The 22,641-nt window shown below is 33.8% G+C and overlaps 1 protein-coding gene across 2 annotated transcripts in view; it reads right to left on the bottom strand.

Moving 5' to 3' along the window:
• Positions 1-5,660: 5,660 nt before the first annotated feature.
• Positions 5,661-22,641, bottom strand: part of Kiaa1107 (KIAA1107 ortholog) — a 171,156-nt gene continuing 154,175 nt past the window's right edge. For both annotated transcript variants that reach the window (XM_023720336.1, XM_023720337.1), the window contains 9 exons: positions 22,155-22,337; positions 21,155-21,292; positions 19,902-20,031; positions 17,662-17,723; positions 12,941-13,631; positions 12,539-12,626; positions 11,656-11,783; positions 7,692-10,013; positions 5,661-6,459 (listed from right to left, as the gene is read on the bottom strand). In XM_023720336.1, coding sequence (XP_023576104.1) covers positions 6,002-6,459; positions 7,692-10,013; positions 11,656-11,783; positions 12,539-12,626; positions 12,941-13,631; positions 17,662-17,723; positions 19,902-20,031; positions 21,155-21,292; positions 22,155-22,337 — 4,200 coding nt within the window. In that variant the 3' untranslated portion in view covers positions 5,661-6,001. The remainder of the gene's footprint in view (positions 6,460-7,691; positions 10,014-11,655; positions 11,784-12,538; positions 12,627-12,940; positions 13,632-17,661; positions 17,724-19,901; positions 20,032-21,154; positions 21,293-22,154; positions 22,338-22,641) is intronic.

Genomic DNA, 22,641 nt, shown 5'->3' on the forward strand with positions numbered 1-22,641 from the left:
GCATCTTGTACAGCAATTAACCACTAAGAAGAATATATGCCGTGCATTATTTGTTGAAACTGTACTTCCGATTGGATTTGAAGCTGTCTCATTGCTATCTGTTTATCAATAAAACTTTGAAAAGAAAAAAAAAGTTCCTGCCCTTAAAGAATTATTTTCTGTTTGTAAGATGTATACAATAAACAAATATATAAATATAAAAAAACAACAACACACAATCCTAAAATCTGCATGAAACCATAAGAAGACCCTGACTAGCTTAGGTGCTCTAGAGCATAAAGAACAAAGCTGGAAATACTACACTACCTGATACAGCCTGATCTCACAATACACTGTAAAATATACTACAAAGCTTTAATAATCAAAATAGCAAGACTCTGGCTCAAAAACAGACCAATGTAACAGAAGAGAGAACCCCAAAATAAATCTGCCCATTTATAGTCAACTAATCTTCAAAAAAGGCACAAAAACCACACAGTGGGGATAGGACAGTCTCATCATTCATTTCATACACACCAATAAACTCATAAATGTGAGACCTAAAGTGATTAAATTACTAGAAGGAAACACAAGGAAAAAGCTTCTTGATGTTGTTCTAGGTAACTTTTTTTTTTTTAATGGGACCTCATAGCTATCAAAAAAAAAAAAAAAAAGGATTTCATTAACCTAAAAGATCTCTGTACAGTAAAGGAAACAATAGACAGACTGAAGAGACAACTTTCAGATTGAAAGTATTTGTAATCAATACATCTGACAAAAGGTTAATATTCAAAATACATCAGAAACTCAACAGCAAGAAAATAACCTGATTATAAAGGGGGCAAAAGACTTGAATAGGCAATTCTCAAAAGTACCCATATAAATAGCAAAAGGTCCATATGACAAGTGCTCAGCATCACTAATTATCAGGAAAATACAAATTAAAACCATCATCAGAAATCATGTCAGACTTGTTAAAATGGCTATAACAAAAGGCAACACATAGCAAGGATGTGGAGAAAGAGGAGTTCTTATGTACTTCTGGTGGGAATGTAAACTGATACATGTATTACAGAAAAGAGGATGGTGGTTCAATAGATAGATAAATAGAAAAAGAAAGAAAGAAAGAAAGAAAGAAAGAAAGAAAGAAAGAAAGAAAGAAAGAAAGAGAAAGAAAAGAAAAAGAAAGAAAGAAAGAAAGAAAGAAAGAAAGAAAGAAAGAAAGAACAGAACAGAACAGAACAGAACAGAACAGAACAGAACAGAACAGAACAGAACAGAACAGAACAGAACAGAACAGAACAGAACTACAATATGATCCAGCTATTTCACTTCTGGGAATACTAGGTCTGAAGGCAAAAAATTCATCTCCAAGAGACTATTTGTAAACTATGTCTACTACATTCTTAATTACAAAGCCAAGATACGGGATTCAACCTAAAGTGTCCAACAGATAAATGGATAAAGAAAATGTGGTGTGTATAAAATGGAGTATTATCCAGTCTTCAACAAGGAAATCCTGGGGCCAGGGTTATAGTTCAGTAGCACAGTGCTTGCCTGGCAAGTGCAAGGCCCTGAATTTCATTTTCATTACCAAGAAAGAACATCCTATGCTTTGTGATACTAATAAACTGGAAGACTTTATAGTAAATGAAGCCAGGCACAACAAAAAGATGAATGCCTTCTAAAAAGTTCGAATTTATAGACCCAGATAATAGAATAGTGGTTGTCAGGAGCTGAAGAAATGGGAAGGTCAAAGGGAACTAATTTTGTTATGCAGGAGGATAAATTTTGGAGAGGTAATGCACAGCTTGATGATTAGATTAGTACAATTAGAATTGAGACTTGCTAAGAAAGTAGATCTGAAATGTTCCTGCACACAAATTTGGGACACAATATGTGTAAAAACACAATCTGGACTCTTTTCCTTCTAAGTATTTTCCCTTGTTACTAAAAAGATTTTTGGAAACGATTTTAAACACTGTACAATGACTCATAAAGATGTAAAATAAATTAGCCTTTCTTCTATTAACATTTACCTACTTTTCAGTTTTCACTAATATATCTAGCTCTCCAGTATATATTTTTGAAGGCAAATCTCTTGTGAGATTTTTCTTATTTCTTAATGTTAGACCTCAAGAGAGGAAAAAAGGTAGGTTAAGAATATGAAGTTATGAACATTTTTGATATAGAATTATCTAATTGTTTGAAAGGTAACCTGCAGTTGCAAAACAGCACAGGAAGGTCTCAAATTTGTTCTCTTGCTAACATTTATTTAAACAAAACCTTCAATAAGTCACATAAATTTGATAGGTCAAAGTTGTATCTGGGCCGGGGAGATGGCTCAGTAGAATAAGCGCTTCCCTGGCAAGTGCAAGGGCCTGAGTTCAATCCCCAGTTCTGAAAAAAAGAAAAAAAAAAAAGTTGTATCTGGTACCTTCTCTCCTTTGATAGCAAGGTTAAACACTGAATCCTTCATTCCTCTCTTCTCTTCACCCTGACCCCTTACTGCTATTTCACAATACTACTTTTCCAGTATCCTTGACTAGAAAAGCTTTTCTGACTATGCAACAGCATTTTGTCCTTAGCTGCTTGAATGTCCTTCAGTCACCTCAAACTCAGTATGTCCTGAGTTAAACTCATCTTCACGCCTACGCTTGCTTCAGTTTTCGGTTGATGGCATCATCAAATACCAGGAAGCCTAGTCAGAAACCTCAATCTCTTAAAGACTCCTTTCGTCTGTTGCCACATGTGAACAGTCCTAAGTTTTTCCAGTTCTCTCAGAGCTCTATTCCCACTCTTCTCTGTCTCCACTGCCACTGCCCTATTCAAGCTTTACTGTAAAAAACTCATTATTTTCCCTGCCTTCATATCATCTACTACACTCTTACACACTGCTGTCAGAGGGATCTTTGTATAAAGGAAAGCTGACCACGTTCTTGCCCAGCTTCAACTCTTGACCTTCCCATCCACTCTCTTCTTTCCAGAATTATGGAACAACCAAAATTACAATTTCTGAGCCCTTTTTCTGCGAAGACTCTGTGCTTTACTGTCTTACGAATTCCAATTAATCATTAAGAGTATGGAAGCTTAACAACTCTTGTTGCATAGGTCCTGCTTTACCTTGGTCTTAACCATCCAGTAGAAAAGTATGAAGACGAAATATAAGAAATAAAGCCATGCTGTTAAGTTAAGCTGTGAGGGACTCAGGTCAATAATTTCTGTCATTGCCAGTTAAACAGAAGACCCAATGCTATTATGGGCTACTGGACTCTTTTAGAATATTTTGCTGAGTTTACACACCTATAATATTCAATAACGGAACTTAGGAAAAATGGGGTACACCGATGAATGTCCATTCTGTATCTGTGTATTCAAAGTGGTTGGGGTAGATATATAGTTGCATTGTCTTAATGAATAGAATGATTTGTTCTAATGGTGTTTGTAAATAGGATCACAAGTCCGCATCTTGTACAGCAATTAACCACTAAGAAGAATATATGCAGTGTTATATTTGTTGAAACTGTACTTCCGATTTGATTTGAAACTGTCTCATTGCTATCTGTTTATCAATAAAACTGTAGAAAAAAAAAAACAAAAAAAAAACCTAAAAAAAAAAAAAAAAGAGTATGGAAGCTTAGTGCTGAAGACAGCTCAGCAGAATAAGTGCCTGCTAAGGCAAGCGCAGGGGCTGGGGTTTAATCCCTGGCACCACATTCTGCGCTGGCTCTGCCCCTGGGGCACGCTGGGCTGGCGACTGAGTCCAGGCTTGGTGGTGGTGTACACCTGTAATTCCAGTGATGGGGAGGCTGAAAACAGGAGGATCAGTACAAATAGAGATGGGTAGTGAGACCCTGCACAAGAAAAAGTATGGAAGCTTATCAGAACACCCCTCTATCACTTCCTTTATACATTAATTAACTTTGTATGGAGCTTGTGACTTACCATCACAATTCTGCCTTTAAAAAAAAAAAAAAAATTTCTTAGGCCAGCCAAATAGCTCAGTGGATTGGGGTTTGCTGTGCCCTGTGCCATGCCAGCTCCGCCCCTGGGGCGCACTGAGACAGTGACTGAGACTGGGTGTGATGGCATGTGCCTGTAATCCCAGTGCTTGGAAGGCTGAAAACAGGAGGATCACTACGAGTCTGAACTGTGTAGTAAGACCCTGTAGGCTCTGTACTCAAATACATTAAAAAAAAAAAAACAAAAAAAAAAAAAACTAAACAAAGAACAACAAAAACAATCTCTTGCTTACTATGCTTTTTATTCCTAGCCTATGCAAAGTTCTTGGGACAGATCAGGACCTCAATGTATATAATCATATTTCTTTTTATATTATTTCTGATAGAAACTTAATTTCTTTACATCCCCAGCCTCTCTAGCCCTTTTTTGTATTTTAGTACAGGGCCTATAGGGTCTATGTAGATCAGATTCGTAGTGATTCTCCCGAGTTCAGCTTCCCCCAAGAGCTGGGTTTACAGGCACATGCCACTGCACCCAGTCTCAATCGCCATCTCAGCGAGCCCTGGGGGTGGGGCTGGCACAGCATGGCATGGCACAGCATGTGGTGGATCAAACCCTAGGCACTGTGTCTGCCTAAGCAGGCACTTTAGTTGGCTGGGCTATTTGGCCAGCCCTTCTATTCCCCATTTCTAAGGCTGACAAAATCATTGTAATATCATAACAGGCTTGGGCACTTTTTCAAACCAGGGCACAGTTCAAAATTATTCTTCTAAAATATACCCAGTCACGTTACTTAAATCCTGAAAAACAACTTTATTACTCATGTTATGTAGATGGTTATTTTCCAAAAATATGGAAACTGTCTACTGAGAGTTAAAACTAAGTAAGTCATGTATAATGAGAGAAGATATACTGCCCACTAAATCCAAGGTGTATAATATGGAAACACTTTGGTTATAGTATTCAGCAACTTTTAGATTCTAGCTGTTGCGTTTTCAAAAGCTGTCTCCTACACACTTCTTCCCTATCCTTAATACTCATCCTAGTCACCAGTCCTTAATGTACTGTGAGAATTGAATGTGTTGATGTATATATTTAAAGCACTTACTATAGTGTCTAACATGTAAATAAATGTTAGCAATTACTTTGTTTGTTGAATAATGCTCTAGTCCAAAGAGTTCCAGAGGAAACAATGGTAAAAGCATGGATAAAAAAGAGCTAGAGTAAACACACCAAGGAAGAGTACACTTGTACACATACATATGTAGAGAGAGAACTAAAATTCAGCAACCCCTCATTTGCCCCATTTACTCATTTTCATATTTAGTACTAGCTTACTGAAGGTGCAGTACCAAAATATTCCTAGCATGAAATGTAAAATGATTAAGCTAATCAATGTATACAAGATAGAGAAAGGTTTTCCACTGCCTTTGAACAAAGACAAATGGCTCTCCCTAGATAGCTTACCAAAAAGGAGATGGAAAAAAACCTTATTTCCCTTGTGGTCTTTGTTTTTTCAAAGTGTAGTTGAAATTTGAGGTACTCTTGATTCACAATCTTGTGGATCTGAACTGTTGAGAAAGTTGAGCTTGCCTTTTCTCCCCCAACATTCAGCTTCAATGTAAACCATACCAACCTTAATGTAAATATTATTCAAATATTAACTTTATAAAAATAGACACAAGCATACTGTTTTTTATTGTTAAATTGTTATGATACCATATGCAGAGCAAAAAGGGGTAAAGGAAATGATCTACTTATACATTCTTACTTTAATTCTTAAATAATAAACAAATGATCAAATAGGCAAGGAAAACTGAGGCAACGGTTTTCTTATGAATCTTCTAATTTTTCTAATTATAGAAAACATGCTCAAAAACTTTAGACACTTTTTCTACATGTGATATAATATTAATAAACTGTTTACCTCAATAAATTGGAAAACTCCCTCAGTATTAAGGACAGTCTATTATCTGTCTAATGCAATTATAATTTAGATATTCCATAGACATCAAAAAATAAAGGGATGGAGTTTAAATTTTCCATATTGTTAAGACTTTTAATGTTGAGTTTCTAGCTCCAGAATTGTCCATTCTCCTTGAGGTGAACAATCTTCGGAGGAAAAACTAGCCATGGTAATACTTGTTGAGGAATTATCTAGTGGAGATGATAGTTCACTCCATCTGTTCAAAGTGTCAACATGTGCTATACCCTGAGGTTTTGAGTTGTCTCGTGCTAAAAGGAGTGTTTGATTGATTAAATACTGTGCCAAATTTAGGTCTTCAGGAAGAGAACTTGTAATATTTAAGTTTGAATCCTGTTCAGAGAGCAGTTGCTTTAGTAGTGTCCAATCTTGTTTTGCAAAATATTGATTATCTTCTGTTACATGTGTTTCAGATTCCATTTTCTGCTCAAATGCTTCTGTTATATCCATCTCATATATTGGAGAGAGGGTTTTTGAAGGCCGATGGTCATACATGCAGGTTTGTGCCAGTGTATCACAATCATCTATGTCTCCTGAAATAATTCATAATACTACACAATGTAAAAATTGCACATGTCGGTACCCCTCAGGGTTTTGAAGAGCAATATTAATACAATATAACAATGATAACCCCCTCAAAAAAGCCACAAAATGGGAAAAATAACATTTATACAAAATCGACAAAATTTTTGAGGCATTTCTTTCTCTATATTAAAAAAATTCAAGGGTAATTATTTAGCAGCAAAATCAACATAGGCAAGTAACAATAATTTGAAAGCTTTGATACAGAAAGTAACAAATATTTAAACAAACACAGAAAGTGCACATATATCTAATTCACTACAACAGAAATTTGAGGAGAAAAAAATTATTTAATGGTAACTTTTAAAGTAAGTCAATTCTGAAAGGGGGAAAATACATTTATCGAAAGGCTTATTTCTATATTGCACATGCAAAAGAGGATGCAAGCAAAGACAAACAAACAAAAAGTACAACTTCTAAAGATCTATTCTTATGAGTTTGCTGAATAGGGATTTATTGATCAGTGTCTTAGATGTTATAAAACACAATAGTTGCTCAGTCAGCTACTACTGCATATTTCAAATGTGGGTCCTTAGTATATTAAGGAAGACAAACACATAAAACAATTAAACAGAAAATCATCTAAGCATATGAAATAAGCCTGGGCTTTTTTCATATATTATCATTACTTCTAAATATAATCTCTTTTAGGAAATTTATTTTTTACTTGAAAAATTTAGAATAGAATTATATTGAACCTGAAAGCTTAATCTCTGTAAAATGTATATAAATTGTAATATCTAGTTGGTAAAATAGTTCAGTGCTTTGAGTTACATATTACTATAGTTATTGCACAGCCCTCTTAGATATATACTAGTAAGTCCATAAATCATATTCAATGTATGATAAAATTTCTAGTAGTCAAGAATTATACTAAATTAAACGTAACTAAATATTAACAAAGTTTTTCTCTTTGTTCTTTCATGTAAATTCTTCTAATAGATTAGCTCTAGTAAACAACTAAAATTTTTACTAGATAATAATTCTTACTAGGATTTTAAGAAAACAATAAAGGATGAATAGCTACTTTTCATGTTATTAAGAAATTTTAGTATTTATCTTAATACCATTGCTTAGGTAATTATTCTACCTACCTAAAATATAACATTCAGGATTACATACAACTTTAAAATTCTATAAATGTATTTTTTATGCATTTAGCATTTCTATTTCTGTACATTACCTGCAGATAAAGCACTATTAGCTTTTTCAGTAGCTGTAGAATGGCTTTCTTTCACTTGACCTTCCTGAGGAAGAATATGACTCTGCAAGGAGTCTAGATATTTTGAAGAGGTGTTCTTTGGTATGTCAGAATTGGGTTCTCTTTGATGAAGCTCCAAATGACAAGGTCTTTCTTGAGATTTTATCTCAATATCCATGGATTTGCTGCACTGCTGAAAGTCATTACCAGTATCTCTTCCACTGTGTCCTTTCTTGTCTTCTAGAAAAAGTTGTCTGTCTCTTTTGGATAGGACACCTAATGTGTTCTTTTTGTCTGTGGCTGAAGTACTCTGTTTATCTTTTCTTGAAGAGTCAATGCTACTAAGGCCCAAGAGAGTGCTTTCAGTTTTATATGTACTATTGCCTTTATCTTGCTGTTTACATTTTAAAATACTATCTTCAGTTTCTTGGGGGAAATGGGGATAACAGGTCCTTTCAGGATGTTCATGAGAAACACCATCAAAAACATCAGAAGGTGAAAGAGGATCTATAGATGGCTGAAAGGGAGCATGAACTTCCCCTTCATCAGATCCTAGTTCTTCACACTCATCAACTGAAAGTAAAACTGATCTTTTAAATTTTTTAGTTGTAGAAAACTCACGACTTTCATTTTCAGTTCCATCTTCAAAAGCTAGGTTAATTATTCCATGAAACTGCTGAGGAGAAGGATTAATTACAGAGAAATTGTCTACATTTTCAGTTTCAGATCTTTCATCTTCTGTTTCATCTGCTGAAGAAGAAACTTGATCTATTTCCTGAGTAAACTGGAGAGTGCCTCGTGGAATGTTGTCTTTTTCCCTAGGGTGGACCACTGTAGACCGAGACCAGATTTCTGGCTTTTTTCTAGGAATCTCATCATCACTTGTTGAATTAACTTGGAAAAGATCATTATTACTTTGCTTTTTCAGTTTTACTTCAATTCTTAAATTACTATCATATATCTTTAATTCTTCAGGAGTACTAGTATCACTGCTACTTCTTCCAAGAAAGTCATGGCACAGCATAGTGCCACATTTAGAAACACCCCTGTCGTTGGGCCCATCGTCATCCTGAGACCCTCCAGCATCATAGTCTTCAGATCTGGGCTTTATGTCATCAGAGGACGTAGTAGCGCTGCCACTGTCCGATTCAGGACTCTCTCTTTGAGGCAGCACATTTGTATTCAAATTCCAGTGACCTGTGAATGGAACTTCTAGAGTTTCATGGTTCTCTAGAGTTTCTGACTTTTCCATATTTTTAGCAAAAGTTTTTCCTGATGGTTGTTTGGAAAAACATTTGGAGTAAACATCTGAGTAAGTGGCAGCATGTTTGTCTTCCTGCATAGGAGAGTCATCAAACAACTGATGAGGAATGGTTTTTTCTTCTATATGAATTTTAGATTTTCTGTCATCTTGAACAGAATTTAAGGTACTATTTGTCCTTTCAGGAACATAAGATAAAGCTTCTTTCATACATTGCATATTTAATTTTTTGTTTTCATCTTTTCCTCCTATTTGTTTCTCTCTATCTGATATTAAATGAATTTTGATTGCATTTGTTGAATCTAAATCACAAACTGGATTAGAATTTAAGGAGTTTTCATTTGTATTTGAAACTGTGGATTTTAGAACAGTGATGCTATAAAATTCTGAATCTTTATCACTCCCATCAGAACGGTTATATGTTTTAGTTGCATTGCAATGATTTATGTCTTTGTGACTGGGAAATTTTGTTTCATTTTTATCTAAACAAATCTGTTTTACTTTTAGTTCATGTTTTATTGATTTATCCAGTTTTGGGAAATGTTGGCATTCTAACACCAACTTGTCTTTTTCTTGACTGCTCAATAGCTTTTGTGGGTCAGGTCTGCATGATGACTGGAATGCTTCTGTATCACTGATTTCAGATGTGAGATTAATTAGAGATCTCTGAGGTTTTTGTTCAGAAACACTGTCTTTGTTGTTATTGCCATGTACATCACGAAGGATACTCTGTTGAACAGATGTCTCACTTTTTAAATGTTTTTGAGAAGACTGAGTTTTCAGTATAACTTGTCCTGGAAGCATTTTTTGTTTTGAATCTTTATTATTCAGAGTTTCACCTATCTTTGGCTGATTTAGATTTTTAGGTATTGACACCATTTTTACATTACCCTTGGGTGTATTTATCTGCCCTTGCTTAACAATTTTTCTCTTAGACATCTGTTTATCTGTAGTTATACTGTGGTCCAACTTTGTCATATTTTCACTTGATTGTCTTGAAGAGACTGAAGATTTTACTGAATGTGGTGACTCTCCTGGGGATCCTAAGAAAAGAAAGTTCAGAAAAATACTCTCCAATTCTGAATGCAATTCACTATGTTAAATTATTTTTAAAAAATTAAAATCAATTTGAAAATGAAAGGATAGTATCTATGATTAGGAATCAGTCACATGATAAAAATGTTTATAACTATAGAAGATAGTTAGGGGTATAGATCAATGGTTGAGCTCCTGCCAAAATATGAGGTACTAAGTTTAACTTCCAACAATAATCCCCCTTCCCTCCCTTCTTCCCTTTCTCTCTCCCTCTTATCCCAGAGTTTTAGCAAAATTTATTACAATAGAATCTCTCTTTCCCAAGTAAAGGGCCTTGATCCTCATGCCAAATTGGATTTGCATAAATATATGACAGTGAAAATCTGATTTTTTTTTACACTAAAGAAGAAAGAAAGGCCGAGAGATAGCTCAGCTGCGTAAGTGCCTGCCTGACAAGCACAAGGTCCTGAGTTCAATCCCCCATACCACAAAAAGAAAAGAAAAAATTAACTACAAAAGGAAGAAAGGTCTTCCCTTTAAATCTTTTTTTTTTCTTTGTGGGAGGTGGGCTGTGTTCTACATAGTGAAAAAGGAGAATCAAACTAAATAGAAAAATATAAAATAGTTAAAATTGTTAGACTTGTTTTATTCAAACATGAGTAAAACCATCTTATTTCTTTTAATCATGAATCATTGAGGTTAACAACTTAAATCTGTAGTGGAAATCAGAACTGCTAGTTACAGGGCACAGGGGATTAATTTTGGGAATATATTTTTATTTATGCTTGTTAAAATCTTACAGATGATATTTTGGGTATTCAAATCTACCAAGTAGAATGATAACTTTTTTTTTCAGTGCTAGAAATTGAACTCAGGACCTCATGCATGCTAGGTAAGCATTCTACTTCTGAGATAAAAGCCTTATCAAATACTTCTAGATGATAAATTTTTATCTAATAATAGGATATGAGTTACTTCTCTCTGCTATATTTTAATTGGATTTCAGTATTTACAATATAAATAAAATTATTTTTAGAATTATACAAACTGCTCTTACATATGTGAATGTTTAGTGAATAAAGAAAAGTAATTTTTTAAGTCACTTACGTACTCCAATACTCTTAGATCACTGAAAGACAGTGGGTACAGCAGATTAAATAAAGGGAAAATTCTTTCTACCTCCATATTATGGCTGTCTGAACTATATCTTATTTTATTTAATCCTGAAACTTGAGAATATATTCATTTTTCAGTGCTGGGGATTGAACCCAGGGCCTTAGTACTCTATAACTGAGCCACACTCCACCCCTCCTATCATTATTTTAAAAAAACACTTTAATGCTGGGTTTTTAGATGTAATTTCTAGAGTTCACAATGAAGCAACATAGGCATTTCCTCTACATTGTCTCTAAAATGTAAGTAAACTAGTGATTCCCTTAATTATTTCTAACACACAGGACAATAAAACCCCCAAACACCAAAATATTTGTCTAAAAGCATAAATTCTCACCTCTGTCATGTGAAACAAATGTAAAATTTTAAAAAAGTGTTAAGCTTTGTTCATCTGTTACTGAAGTTTTAAGTCAGTTTCAGTTAACCAACTTATATAAGAAAATAATACTCATGATACCCAGGACTATTACAGCTTACCTTGAGTTTTAGCAAAATTAGATGGGGCACTCTTTGCCCTTTGCTGTCCACTGCCATTACTCCTTTTCTTCAAAACTGCCTGTGGTACTGGATCACTGTATCTTTTGCCACTGACCTTCTTTAACACACTAAGAAAAATGATTGTATTCCACATTATAGTAAAATTCCAAAACATCAACATTTAAAATATTTATACATGAATTTTTTTTTCCTCAAGAAATAAAAAAATGTCTTTTCTGAAAATAGAGAAACCATATGTTCAGTATTAAGAGGATAGGCCAAGTATAATACAGCAATCCATACTCATGTGCCATAATTATAAAGGGAGCTAGTCTTCTAATATACTGCATTAATCATCATTCTGCATAGACATTTTAATAAGCCAGAAAATCATTTTAAAGCTAGGTGTGGTGGCACACCCTACAATTGCAGCGCTTGGGAGGCTGCGGCATGGGGCTGCCATGTGTTCAAAGCCAGGCTGAAGCATACAGTGAATTCAAGGCCAGGCTGAACTACAAAGCAAGACCCTGTCTAAAAAAAAGAAAACCATTTTAAAACATCATTGTATAAATACATTAGATTTCTCCACAAAGATATTTTAGCAATATTTTGCTACAAATAAGTATATTCAATAAGTCCCTGATACACAAATATTCAGATTGTAAACTTTCACACATACACTGTATAAGAGTCACATGTGTACTGTATAATTCTCACGTTGATGAATTAGGAATGAATTCAATTTATGAACAAGTTCTCCTGCAATGGAACTCATTCATAAGTTAGGGACTTACTATAATAATTGAAACTTTTAGAGAACAGATTAGCTAACAGTTAGCTAAGTTAGCAGATTGTTTTATAAAATAAAACAATGAAGACCTACCTATTATTTACATCAGTGTCTTGTTCAGGAATACTTTTTTTATGGGAAGTCCCATTGGTAACTCTTGAAATAGGTCGAGATTTTACTGCTATAAAGTAAGAAAAAGTGAGTCATGACACTGAATATATTAAATATGAAACAATTCATTGTAAATTCACTAGTTAGACACTATTAACAAAATTAAGTGTTAAAGTGGGTAGGACTGGTTTTCCTCACTTTTTTTGGCATTTAAAAATAATTCAGTCTCCAAAGGATCATTCTTTCTAGGAACTTTAACTGTGAGGAGCTATTAAAATTAGAGTGAAGAAGTAGGAGTATAGCTCAGTAGTAGAGCACTTGCCTAGCGTGTGTGAGGCACTAGGTTCAGTCCTCAATAGTAAAAATCAGAGTGATAAAACCCACCTACAGAGGAAGTTTTGACACCATCTACACTGTTTTTCACCATCTGTCCTGGAGAATCACAAGGGGATAGCTTCTGACCAGAAGACTTCTCTTCTCCTACTGCTCCATTTTGTTTTGGTTCATTGAGACATCCAGTGGAAGTCAGTAATTCCATACTTGAATTTGTAGATCTGCTGGGTCCTGTGATACTGAGGCATGGAGACTCTTTACCTGTTGCTTTTTTTAAAGGCTTTACTTTGGGCTGCACATTTAAGTTTCCAGTGAGTATCTTGGGTCTGGCACCTGTAACTTGCCCTTCCTGACTTCTTACACCTTTTCCATTTAATGAATTACTTGATGCTGCTGTTCTTTCCACAACTTTAGATGACAAGTTTTCCAACTTTGCATTATCATTATTTTCTGTTTTGGGCTTTATTATAGTTTTGGGATTTCCAGAAATATTTTTTTCCCCAGTTCTCAATCCTTTTGTAACCTTAGATGCTATTTTTGTACCATCCTTTTCCTTTAAATCATTATGCTTTAAAGTTTTACTCATAGTACTTCTATTAACATTTGATGAATGTCCAGATGCTCCTAATCCATCAGATTTCATCTTTTGATTAGTAGAGAGATAACTCCAACACTCTTTCTTGTTATTTTCTCTCCAAGATTTGTTTTTTATAACACCAGAGTCAGAAATGTGTCTCTTTTGCTACAAAGAAGAAAAAAAATCATCATTTTTAACTTGCTTGAAGTTTTTGGCATATAATTAAATAAGCCAGATTTTCAGAAGAAAAAATAGCAAAGTTCATATTTAAAGTGATTAAAAATTTGAATTATCTTTTACCATTTTGATTACAACTTTGCATCATGGATCGTGTATCTTAATTCTGAAATACAGCACTAAACACTTATTTAAAAGGCATACTATTTTAATTTATGAAGTTATGGAAGAGATTAAAATCTAAAAGGTTGGGTTGGGGAGAGAGCTTGGTGGTCTAAGTGCCTGCCTGGCAAGCACAAGGACCCAGGTTCGATCCCTGCTACCGCATGCTGTGCTGGCCCTGGAGCTCCAGATGCCAAAACCAGGCATGGTGTTGCATGCCTGGAATCCCAGTGCTGGCAAGGCTGAGATAGGAGGATCCACCTGTGAGTGTGTAGTGAATAAATAAGTAAATAAATAAATGATTAAAACCTGAGGGTTCAGAATGTCTTGACTACATAACAATATCCAAGAATTTTTAAGGGTTCATTCCAGATTCCATGTTAAATCATTTTTATGTATCATTTCACTTAATCCTAACAATAGTCCTATGAAATCACTCTTGTAGCTGCTACTTTTCTAAGCAAGAAACTAAGGCTAAAAGAATATGTGCAACTTACCCAAGATCACATTCTATTAAGGACAGAATAAGGACCTGAGTTCATAATTTATTTCCTCAAGGAGCTAGTCGGGGCAAGGGAGATGGCTCAGTAGAATAAGCACTTGCCTGGCAAGCACAAGGGTCTGAGTTCAATCCCTAGTTCCACCAAAAAAAAAAAAAAAGGAACAAGTCATCTAAACAGTACAATGTGAAGATTTTCATACAAAGTTCTCTCTTTAGCCTATTTCAAGTATCAGAAACTTTATGTTTAAAGAATTAATCCTCTGTGGTAGGACAGTTTATTTCTTGGAGTTCTCATTTAAGAAAGCAAAACAAAACAAAACTCTGAGGGAATAATGCTTAAAAAGACTGGTTTTTAGGGCTGGCCAGATAGCTGAGCAGAGTAAAGCACCTGTTTAGGCAGACACAGGGACTGGAGTTCAATCATAGACCCATCCCTGGGGTGAGATGACAGTGAATGAGACTAGGCGTGGCGGTGCATATCTGTAATCCTAGTGCTTGGGAGGCTGAAAACAGGAGAATCACTACAAGTCCAATCTGTGTAGTGAGACCCTGTTGACCCTGTACTAAATACAAAACCAACAAACAAAAACAACAACAACAACAAAACAAAACTGGCTTTTCAAAAAAATCAGATGGTAGTCCAATATTGGCTGCATGATAAAAGGGAGAAAAACAGAAGGATACTGAAGACAGACAAAATGCAATATTGATTAAAGAGGTCTTTCTAAAGTTGGTAGGAATTTTAGAATAAAAAGTAAGACCATATTGTCTTTTATGTAAATACAGAGATGCTTTGTTCTTTTCTTTGGCAAAGCCACATGAAAATGTAGAGAGCTGTCCAAATAGCTCAGCTGGTTGAAGCACCTGCAAGCAGGCGCAGGGGCTGGGAGTTCAACCCCCAGGCCTGCTGTGCCGGCCCTGCCCCCAGGGGCAAGCTGAGACAGCAATTGAAACTAGGCGTAGTAGTATGTGCCTGTAATCCCAGCACTTGGGAGGCTGTAAACAGGCGGATCACTACAAGTTCAATCTAGTAGTGAGACCCCAAATACCCTGTAGACTGTTCCCTAAAATACAAAAAAAGAAGAGGGGGGAGAGGAGGAGGAGGAGGAGGGGAGGGGAGAAGAAATGTAGAGTTATGAGGTACCTTTTCTATGTAAAACCCTTGGCACTATGCTTACTACACACTAAGGACTGGAGAAGATGCTTGTGATTGTGGGTAAAATTGAGCATATAACTGATACACAGCTCAAAGTCTATTTTTCAATATGAAAGCTTCTATAAATCACATTAAAATTGTCTAAGTTAAATGTGAATGCAGATAACATATAGATAAAATTATTAATAAAAAACACAACTAAATTAAAGAAAATTGAGCTGTTAAAGGAATCACTAGTACTGCCCAGGATTTGGTTCTAATGGATCTAGGATATTTAAGAAGTTATTACCATCTCTGGGCTTCAATTAGTTTGCAGAGTGGAGAACAGACATCTTCAGAGCAGTGTTCTACAATTTTGATAGATAATAAATGTGAAGCCAAGATTTGAACTCTTCTATATATCCAGTATCTGTTTTAGTATACCACTGCCTCCCTCTGAAAACTTAGGATTCTACATCTTTTCCATTGTTGTTAATTGAGAAAGCACTTAGAAAATCTTCAAGTCAAGAATTTAGGAAGAACAATGAGAATTTGCCCTATTTTCTTGTGAGGCAAGGAAAAAGAAAAGGCCTCATTGATCACGGGGGAAAGGAAGGTAGATAGGCTAATCCTTAAAAACAAAACTACCCCACAGAGATTACAGTGAATTAAGCACATTTAAAAAAACCTCCTTAGGTACTACTTCTGGAAAAAATGGGGAATTGTATAATTTAGTAGAGAGGGAGTGTTCCATAGTTGAATAGTTAGATATTTTAGATGAAATAATTTGAAGTATTTTTTAACCGTAGTTCTCTCGGCACTTTTAAGGTTTATTTTTCATTACCAGGGTGTAAGAAGAGTTATGATATGTAGTAATTCTCAAACTTAGTTAATGCTAGATGTTCTTTGTTAGGACATGCGATGAAACTAGTACACTGTAAAACATACTCTACAAAATAGTGATAGGAGATATACTGAGAAAAAAACCCATGCCTCAAAACTTTCTCAAGACATTTAGAATTTGACCCCCACTCTTAAGCCATGAAAGCTCAGTTATGGCTTGGGGTGTGTTATTTTGTATCTACTGAATGAAAAGGAAAGAAAACAGAACTCCCTATTTCAAGTCTGCAAGGGCAGTATATTCTTTGCATTCCAAACTGAAACTCTAATGTACCTTTCCATTGTAATGCACATAGTAGGTTAGCATAATTTTATATTGTAAATATATTATTGATAATATAAGCAGCTGTAAGTTAGTTTGGCATTCTAACCATTATTAATAACATTTTGGAGAAGAATATGTATTTTAGGCTATAAAAGATGTAATGAGTATGTGTGGTTAACAAATTACATGGCATGCTTGAGAGGCTGAAAACAGGAGGATCACTACTAGTCCAATCTGTGTCGTGAGACCCTGTAAACCCTGTACTAAATACATAAAAAGAAAAAAATACACAGCATAATTTACCATATTAAACTTTAAAGTATATAGTGCAGTAATGTTAACTACATGCACTTTTTTGTATAACAGATCTCTAGAATATTTGCATGTTGCAAAACTGAGACTGTATATCCACACACCAAGTATTATGTGAATTATTTAGAAAAATAAACACTGAATTAGGCCTAGAATTTTAAAGATTTCCTAACCTACTGGAATAGCTCCAATGCATGACTTGCCAAAAAGGTTTTCAAGGATGTGAAAAAAGTACATAATTTTCATGACAGCTGGATATAAAAATTTGTATCAACCAGGCATGGTGACACGTATCTGTAATTCTAGCTACTCCGGAAGCTAAGGCAGGAAGGAACTTAAAAGTTCAAGGTGGTCTGACTCCAGTGATAGAGATACTTACTATCAAAACTAAAAAAAAAAAAAAAAAAAAAGAACCGGGAATACATCTCAACAATCCCCGAATTTAATCCCCTAGTTAAAAAAAAAAAAAAAATTCGTTAAATATTCACTTTTAAAAGACTCAAGCTGGAGACATAGCTCAGTGGCATAAGTGCCTGCCTGGCAAGTGCAAGGTCCCGAGTTTGATCCTCGGTATAGAAAACAAAAAACAAAAAACCCCCTCACACTTAAAAGACTCAATGTTTACTGCCATTAATAATTAGTTTTAATTAATAAACAAACAGACTTTAAAATACTTTGAAATAGAAAATAACAAAAGTTGATGTATTTTCTCATTTAGACTTGTAAAATTTAGAAAGTTTACCTGAGAGCTACTGAATATAGGCTTTTTCCCAAGTCTTCGGTTATCACCTTTGTCAAAAGCAGCTGTAGAAAGAAACAGCAATTTATTTTTATGGGAAGCATTACTATAGAACTACAAAAATAGAGAAAGCTAGTGACAAGAGGTTATATAGTATTTTGATGTAAATTTTGAAAAATCTATCTAGTATACAAAAGCAATTCCTTGTTTTATTCTAGAATTTTAAAAAAATCTTATTTTCAATCTTATCTCTAGTTCCTATAATTTTGTTTTTAGAATTACTAAAAAATGTACAATCTAAGAGAAAAAATATATTTATAAAAATTTCTCAGTATTTTCTCAAACTGTATATTTTTAACTCATTTCACTTAGTTTCCCAAATTTCAAAAAAATTAGAAATTGTGGCTGATGTGAATTTTATTGCCAATTAAATATGAGAAAATATTTATACTAAGAAATATAAAGATATTCCATTGAAGTTAACTAAAAGTATTTTCTGGCTTTGCCAGTGTATCATGAAGAAAAAAGAAAGAAAAGAGAGAGAAAAAAAGGGATCTTGAAAATAAAACAAGAAGCAATCCTCAAACTCATCATTCTTTTTATAATTAAATAAACATACTTAAATGAAATATATTTCTTCCTTTTTATGTTATGGAACTTTAAAGGCATTTTTCCAAAATCTGACTTCTTAAAAATAACAGCTACATACATGGTAACTCTACCATGTATTTTTCAAAATCTATATTCTACAGATATGTGCTCTAATACAAAGTAAGATCTTCAAAATGGCATTATAAAGACTGATCTGCAGTAATCAAATATCTATGCAAGAACATATAGTAAGGCATTAATAAAATTTTTCCTCAAGGTCAGTAACTCAAACAGAATACAAATAATGTAACAAAAAACAACCCAGGATTTGGGCTTTGTAATGCAGTAGTTAGCATAAGTCAGGATTCATTATAATTCAACATATTTAAGCTTTTCAAATATTACATTGATGTAATAAAGTGAAATATTCGTTCCAATTATTATCTGTATTAGCAATGACATTTTGTTTAGATATGTGTGTATATAAGTGTATTTGGATGTAGTTTTAATCAACATTTTGAAGAATTAAAGAAAGTAATGTTCAATTTAAATATGAAATCTTCTAAAATAGAGAAAAACAAAGTTTGCTACCAATCATAAGAGAGCTGAAGGACACCTACTCAAGGAATGCTGCTCTTGTTTTATTTCTTCACACTGTTCAGATTTTTTAGTAGACTATCACATAAAAATTCAGTACAGAAATAGTCACAAGCAAAAATATTTCATATTTTAAAGATCTATTTTTTGTTGTTTAAAAAATGGAGTTCCTTTGAGAAGCGCTCTCCACATCTAGCTGCACTATCAAGTTGTATTTATATTGCAAGATAGTGTGTTAATTTTGATTATTCCACTACACAAAATACCTATGTATTATCAAAAATATATTTTTATCACACATGGGTTCCATATTTGATAGTACAAAAATATTTACTTCATAAAACATGGTCTTTAAGCTGTAACTGTTTTTGAAAGTATACTTACTAAATATACCAGTATTTTGTCTAAAGCACCTGCTTTAACCCAAAAATAGTCATGAAGCCATTTTTACTTCCACACCCTCAAATTTTATTTTGTTATTTCTGAAACAAACATATATTCTGAGCAACATACATCTTTTGTTTAATGCTAATGTTTCAGACGGTACCTATTAAATGTCAGAGACTACTCTGCAGCTCCTGAGGGACACTCCACAATAGTACAGATCACATCACCAACCAATCAATTGTGAAATAAAGCCATCTAAGCTAGGTTAAACCATAAGAAAGGGTATCTTATGAAAAGATGGAAAAGCTTTATAGCAAAATATATTTTAAAAGGGGGAACAAGTACATTTTGTAATCCATTCTATGTGGATTTTTAAAATATTTTCACCTCTTCATAAGAATTATTTTAAGCAAATTTTTCTACAATACTTACTGTTGCTAGTACAGAGGATTAAAAATTGATATGAACATATAAATGAAGTGAGTTTCATTTTCCAAGAAACGGAAAAAAACATGATTTATCAAAACTGCCTAACATACCATCACTAGTTTTGATTAGCATTCTATTATTGAACAGAGGCACACAAATGTTAATCTCTGCTTATCAGAACACCCTCCAATATCTGTCGTTAGAAAGATCACACAATGAGAATTAAAAAAAAAAAATACCTGCTTGAATTTTTTGCTGATCATCTGTGCTTATCAGCTTCCAGCTTTCTGTGTGTCGAACAGCATAGAAAGACTGAACCAGGAAGATCCACAGCTTATCACGCAGAGCCTGGATCTTGCACGTAAAACCCTGTGTTCAAGCAACAAATCAGCAGCTGGTGAGAGCCACATTGTCATAGCAACCAGTCATTATTCCTTTCTGAATCTACTTACTCCTAAGCTAGATCAATGATGTCATCACTTAAGATTTTTTTTTAAATTGCTGGGTACAAGTTATTTATGAAGGTTTACTAATCAGAATTTTATAGGGAATGTGAAGTTAAATCTTACCTTTTCAGCTCAACATTATTTTAAAGTATCAATAGCTTTTATATGAATATCTTCTATAGTCTTCTAAAATCATCTATGACATTACAAGGTCAAATACTATGAAATAGTATTAAGTATGCTAAAATTTTTCTTCTTCAAGGGGGGGAAATAAAATAAAATTTTTCTTCTTACACAATAAAAATGGTAGTAATTTATAATTAGTATATTATTATGGATTACTTACATTTAAAAAACAATATGGTATCTAAATTGTTTTTTCCTTGTCAATTTAATTTTGAAATACAAGTTTTAAAAAAAGGAATTAAAGACTACATTAAAAAAAGATTAAAATTCTGAATATACATTTTATATCTGAAAATTTAATATAGTGATGAGAAAGTTACACTGTGCCAAATAATAATGCTATCAAAATCCACGTTTTAATAGAATGAGCTACACTGCCAAAGTTTTATTTTTACTTCTTTATTTTTGATACAGGGTCTACACAGCTCAGACTCGTAATGATCCTGTCTCAGCCTCCCCAGCATTGGGATTACAGGTGTGCAGCACCATGCCTGGTTTTGGTGGCCAAAATGGTGCACCTGGAACCATACTGGACTGTGCCAAATTTTAAACTTTTATAAAAAGTCCATTTGAAGGACAATGATATTAAAAATTTTTATGATGCAAAACTCAACACAAGTGCATGCCTGGCAAGCACAACGTCTTGAATTCAATCCTCAGTACTGAAAAAAACCAAAAACAAAAAACAAAAATCAAAACCACACACACACACACACACACACACACACAAAAGACCATAATCACAAGTGAAGTGTCTACCGCTTAGTTTCAGAAACCAATGTAACACCTAAAATGCCATTTAAAATCTTAAAATACTACAAAAATAACATTATTTTAATGAATTATTTTATATTCAGTACCATTTCCTTTGTACTTTCAGAGTTCAACAATGTGTCCAGAGCCATAAGAAGAGAGCAACTATTTTCAGTGGTAATTTTTTCTTCAATTGCTTTTAAAATTTTGTCCAACAGATCAGCTGTGCTGCTCATTGCTTGTGACTATGAAACACAGAAAATGCTATTTAATAAAAATTCATTACAATGCATAACAGATGTGAAAGTCTGGCACGACAGCAAAATAGTCATCACAATTATGTGAAGTCAAACAGAAATTATACTTTGAGACTATAAATGCTAAGCAAATAAATCAGATATAAAAGGTTAAATATTTCATGGTTATAACACAAAGTATAAGTAACTTAAAGAGTAAAATAAAAGATAGCTAATAGGAAACAAGATAGTCCTCCTGGAAATGGGAAGGGAATCTAGAGAGACAAGGAGTCTAGAGGAGGGAAAGGGTAAGTAAAAAGGATTAAGATGCAACACATACATTTTCCAATTCCTCATGATTAATTTATTTATTATATATTGTGAATATGTATTAAGAGAAAATAATGCTTTTGTCTTTCCTTTGTCTAAAAATGTACATATACACATATATACATATACACAGACATATTGTTTTTGAGAGCTAATGTAGCCCTGATAACAAAATTTAGAAATAATCAGTTTGAGAGAAAGTAGTTCCTGGTAAGACAGGGAACTCTGCGGGAACTATAATTGCAAAACATATTTACAACTTTGGTTTGTAAATTGTGGTAATGCTGACTGACAGCTAGTGTTGGCCAGAATTACAACGTGCCTTGCCAGGACACTCAAACTTGTTTCTCCTGTCTTCCTAATCTCATGAGCCAAAACTCCTGTCCATCACTGCTCTAAATCTGATGCAAATATGCCATCTGCTATGGAATTTATTTAAATCATACTAATTTAATCAAAGACAGCCTGCATTTATCGTATGTAATTAAAATTAGAACACAAAGATGGAACTAAATATAGGATATGATTTTAATTGTAGTACCTGTAGGAGAAGAGTAAAATTTTCACTCAGAATGACCTTGGAGAAGTTTTCTACAATAAATGCAATGCACTCTTCTTGGAGTTGAGCTGCCATAGTCAGTGCTGCCTCTGTCCACTTCACTCTGGGTAAACTGATGATGAGCCTGTCACTTTCCATCAGAAGAAAAGCAGCATTCTTATCATTCTTACAATTTAAAAAGTATGGGAAAGAAAAGTTAGGTGGTATTACTGCTCATAAAATAACTTTCTAAGCAATTAAATATTTTTGCTTTCTTTTCTTATCTTTTCATTTTTGCATCAGTTATTTTTATTTTAAAGAAAAAAAATAAAAACAATGGTACAAAATCTCAAAACAAGATTTTAGGAGAGTAACAATGGTTAGTACATTGTATATTGTTCCTGCCAAAGTAGTTTCTCATATTACAAGATATAGGCAAGAAATAATAAATAAACAACATAGGTACAAACCTCTGTTTTTTTTTAAAGTC

Source organism: Octodon degus, unplaced genomic scaffold, assembly GCF_000260255.1.
Source record: "Octodon degus isolate 3935 unplaced genomic scaffold, OctDeg1.0 scaffold00074, whole genome shotgun sequence".
In the NCBI taxonomy this organism is placed as follows: Eukaryota; Metazoa; Chordata; class Mammalia; order Rodentia; family Octodontidae; genus Octodon; species Octodon degus.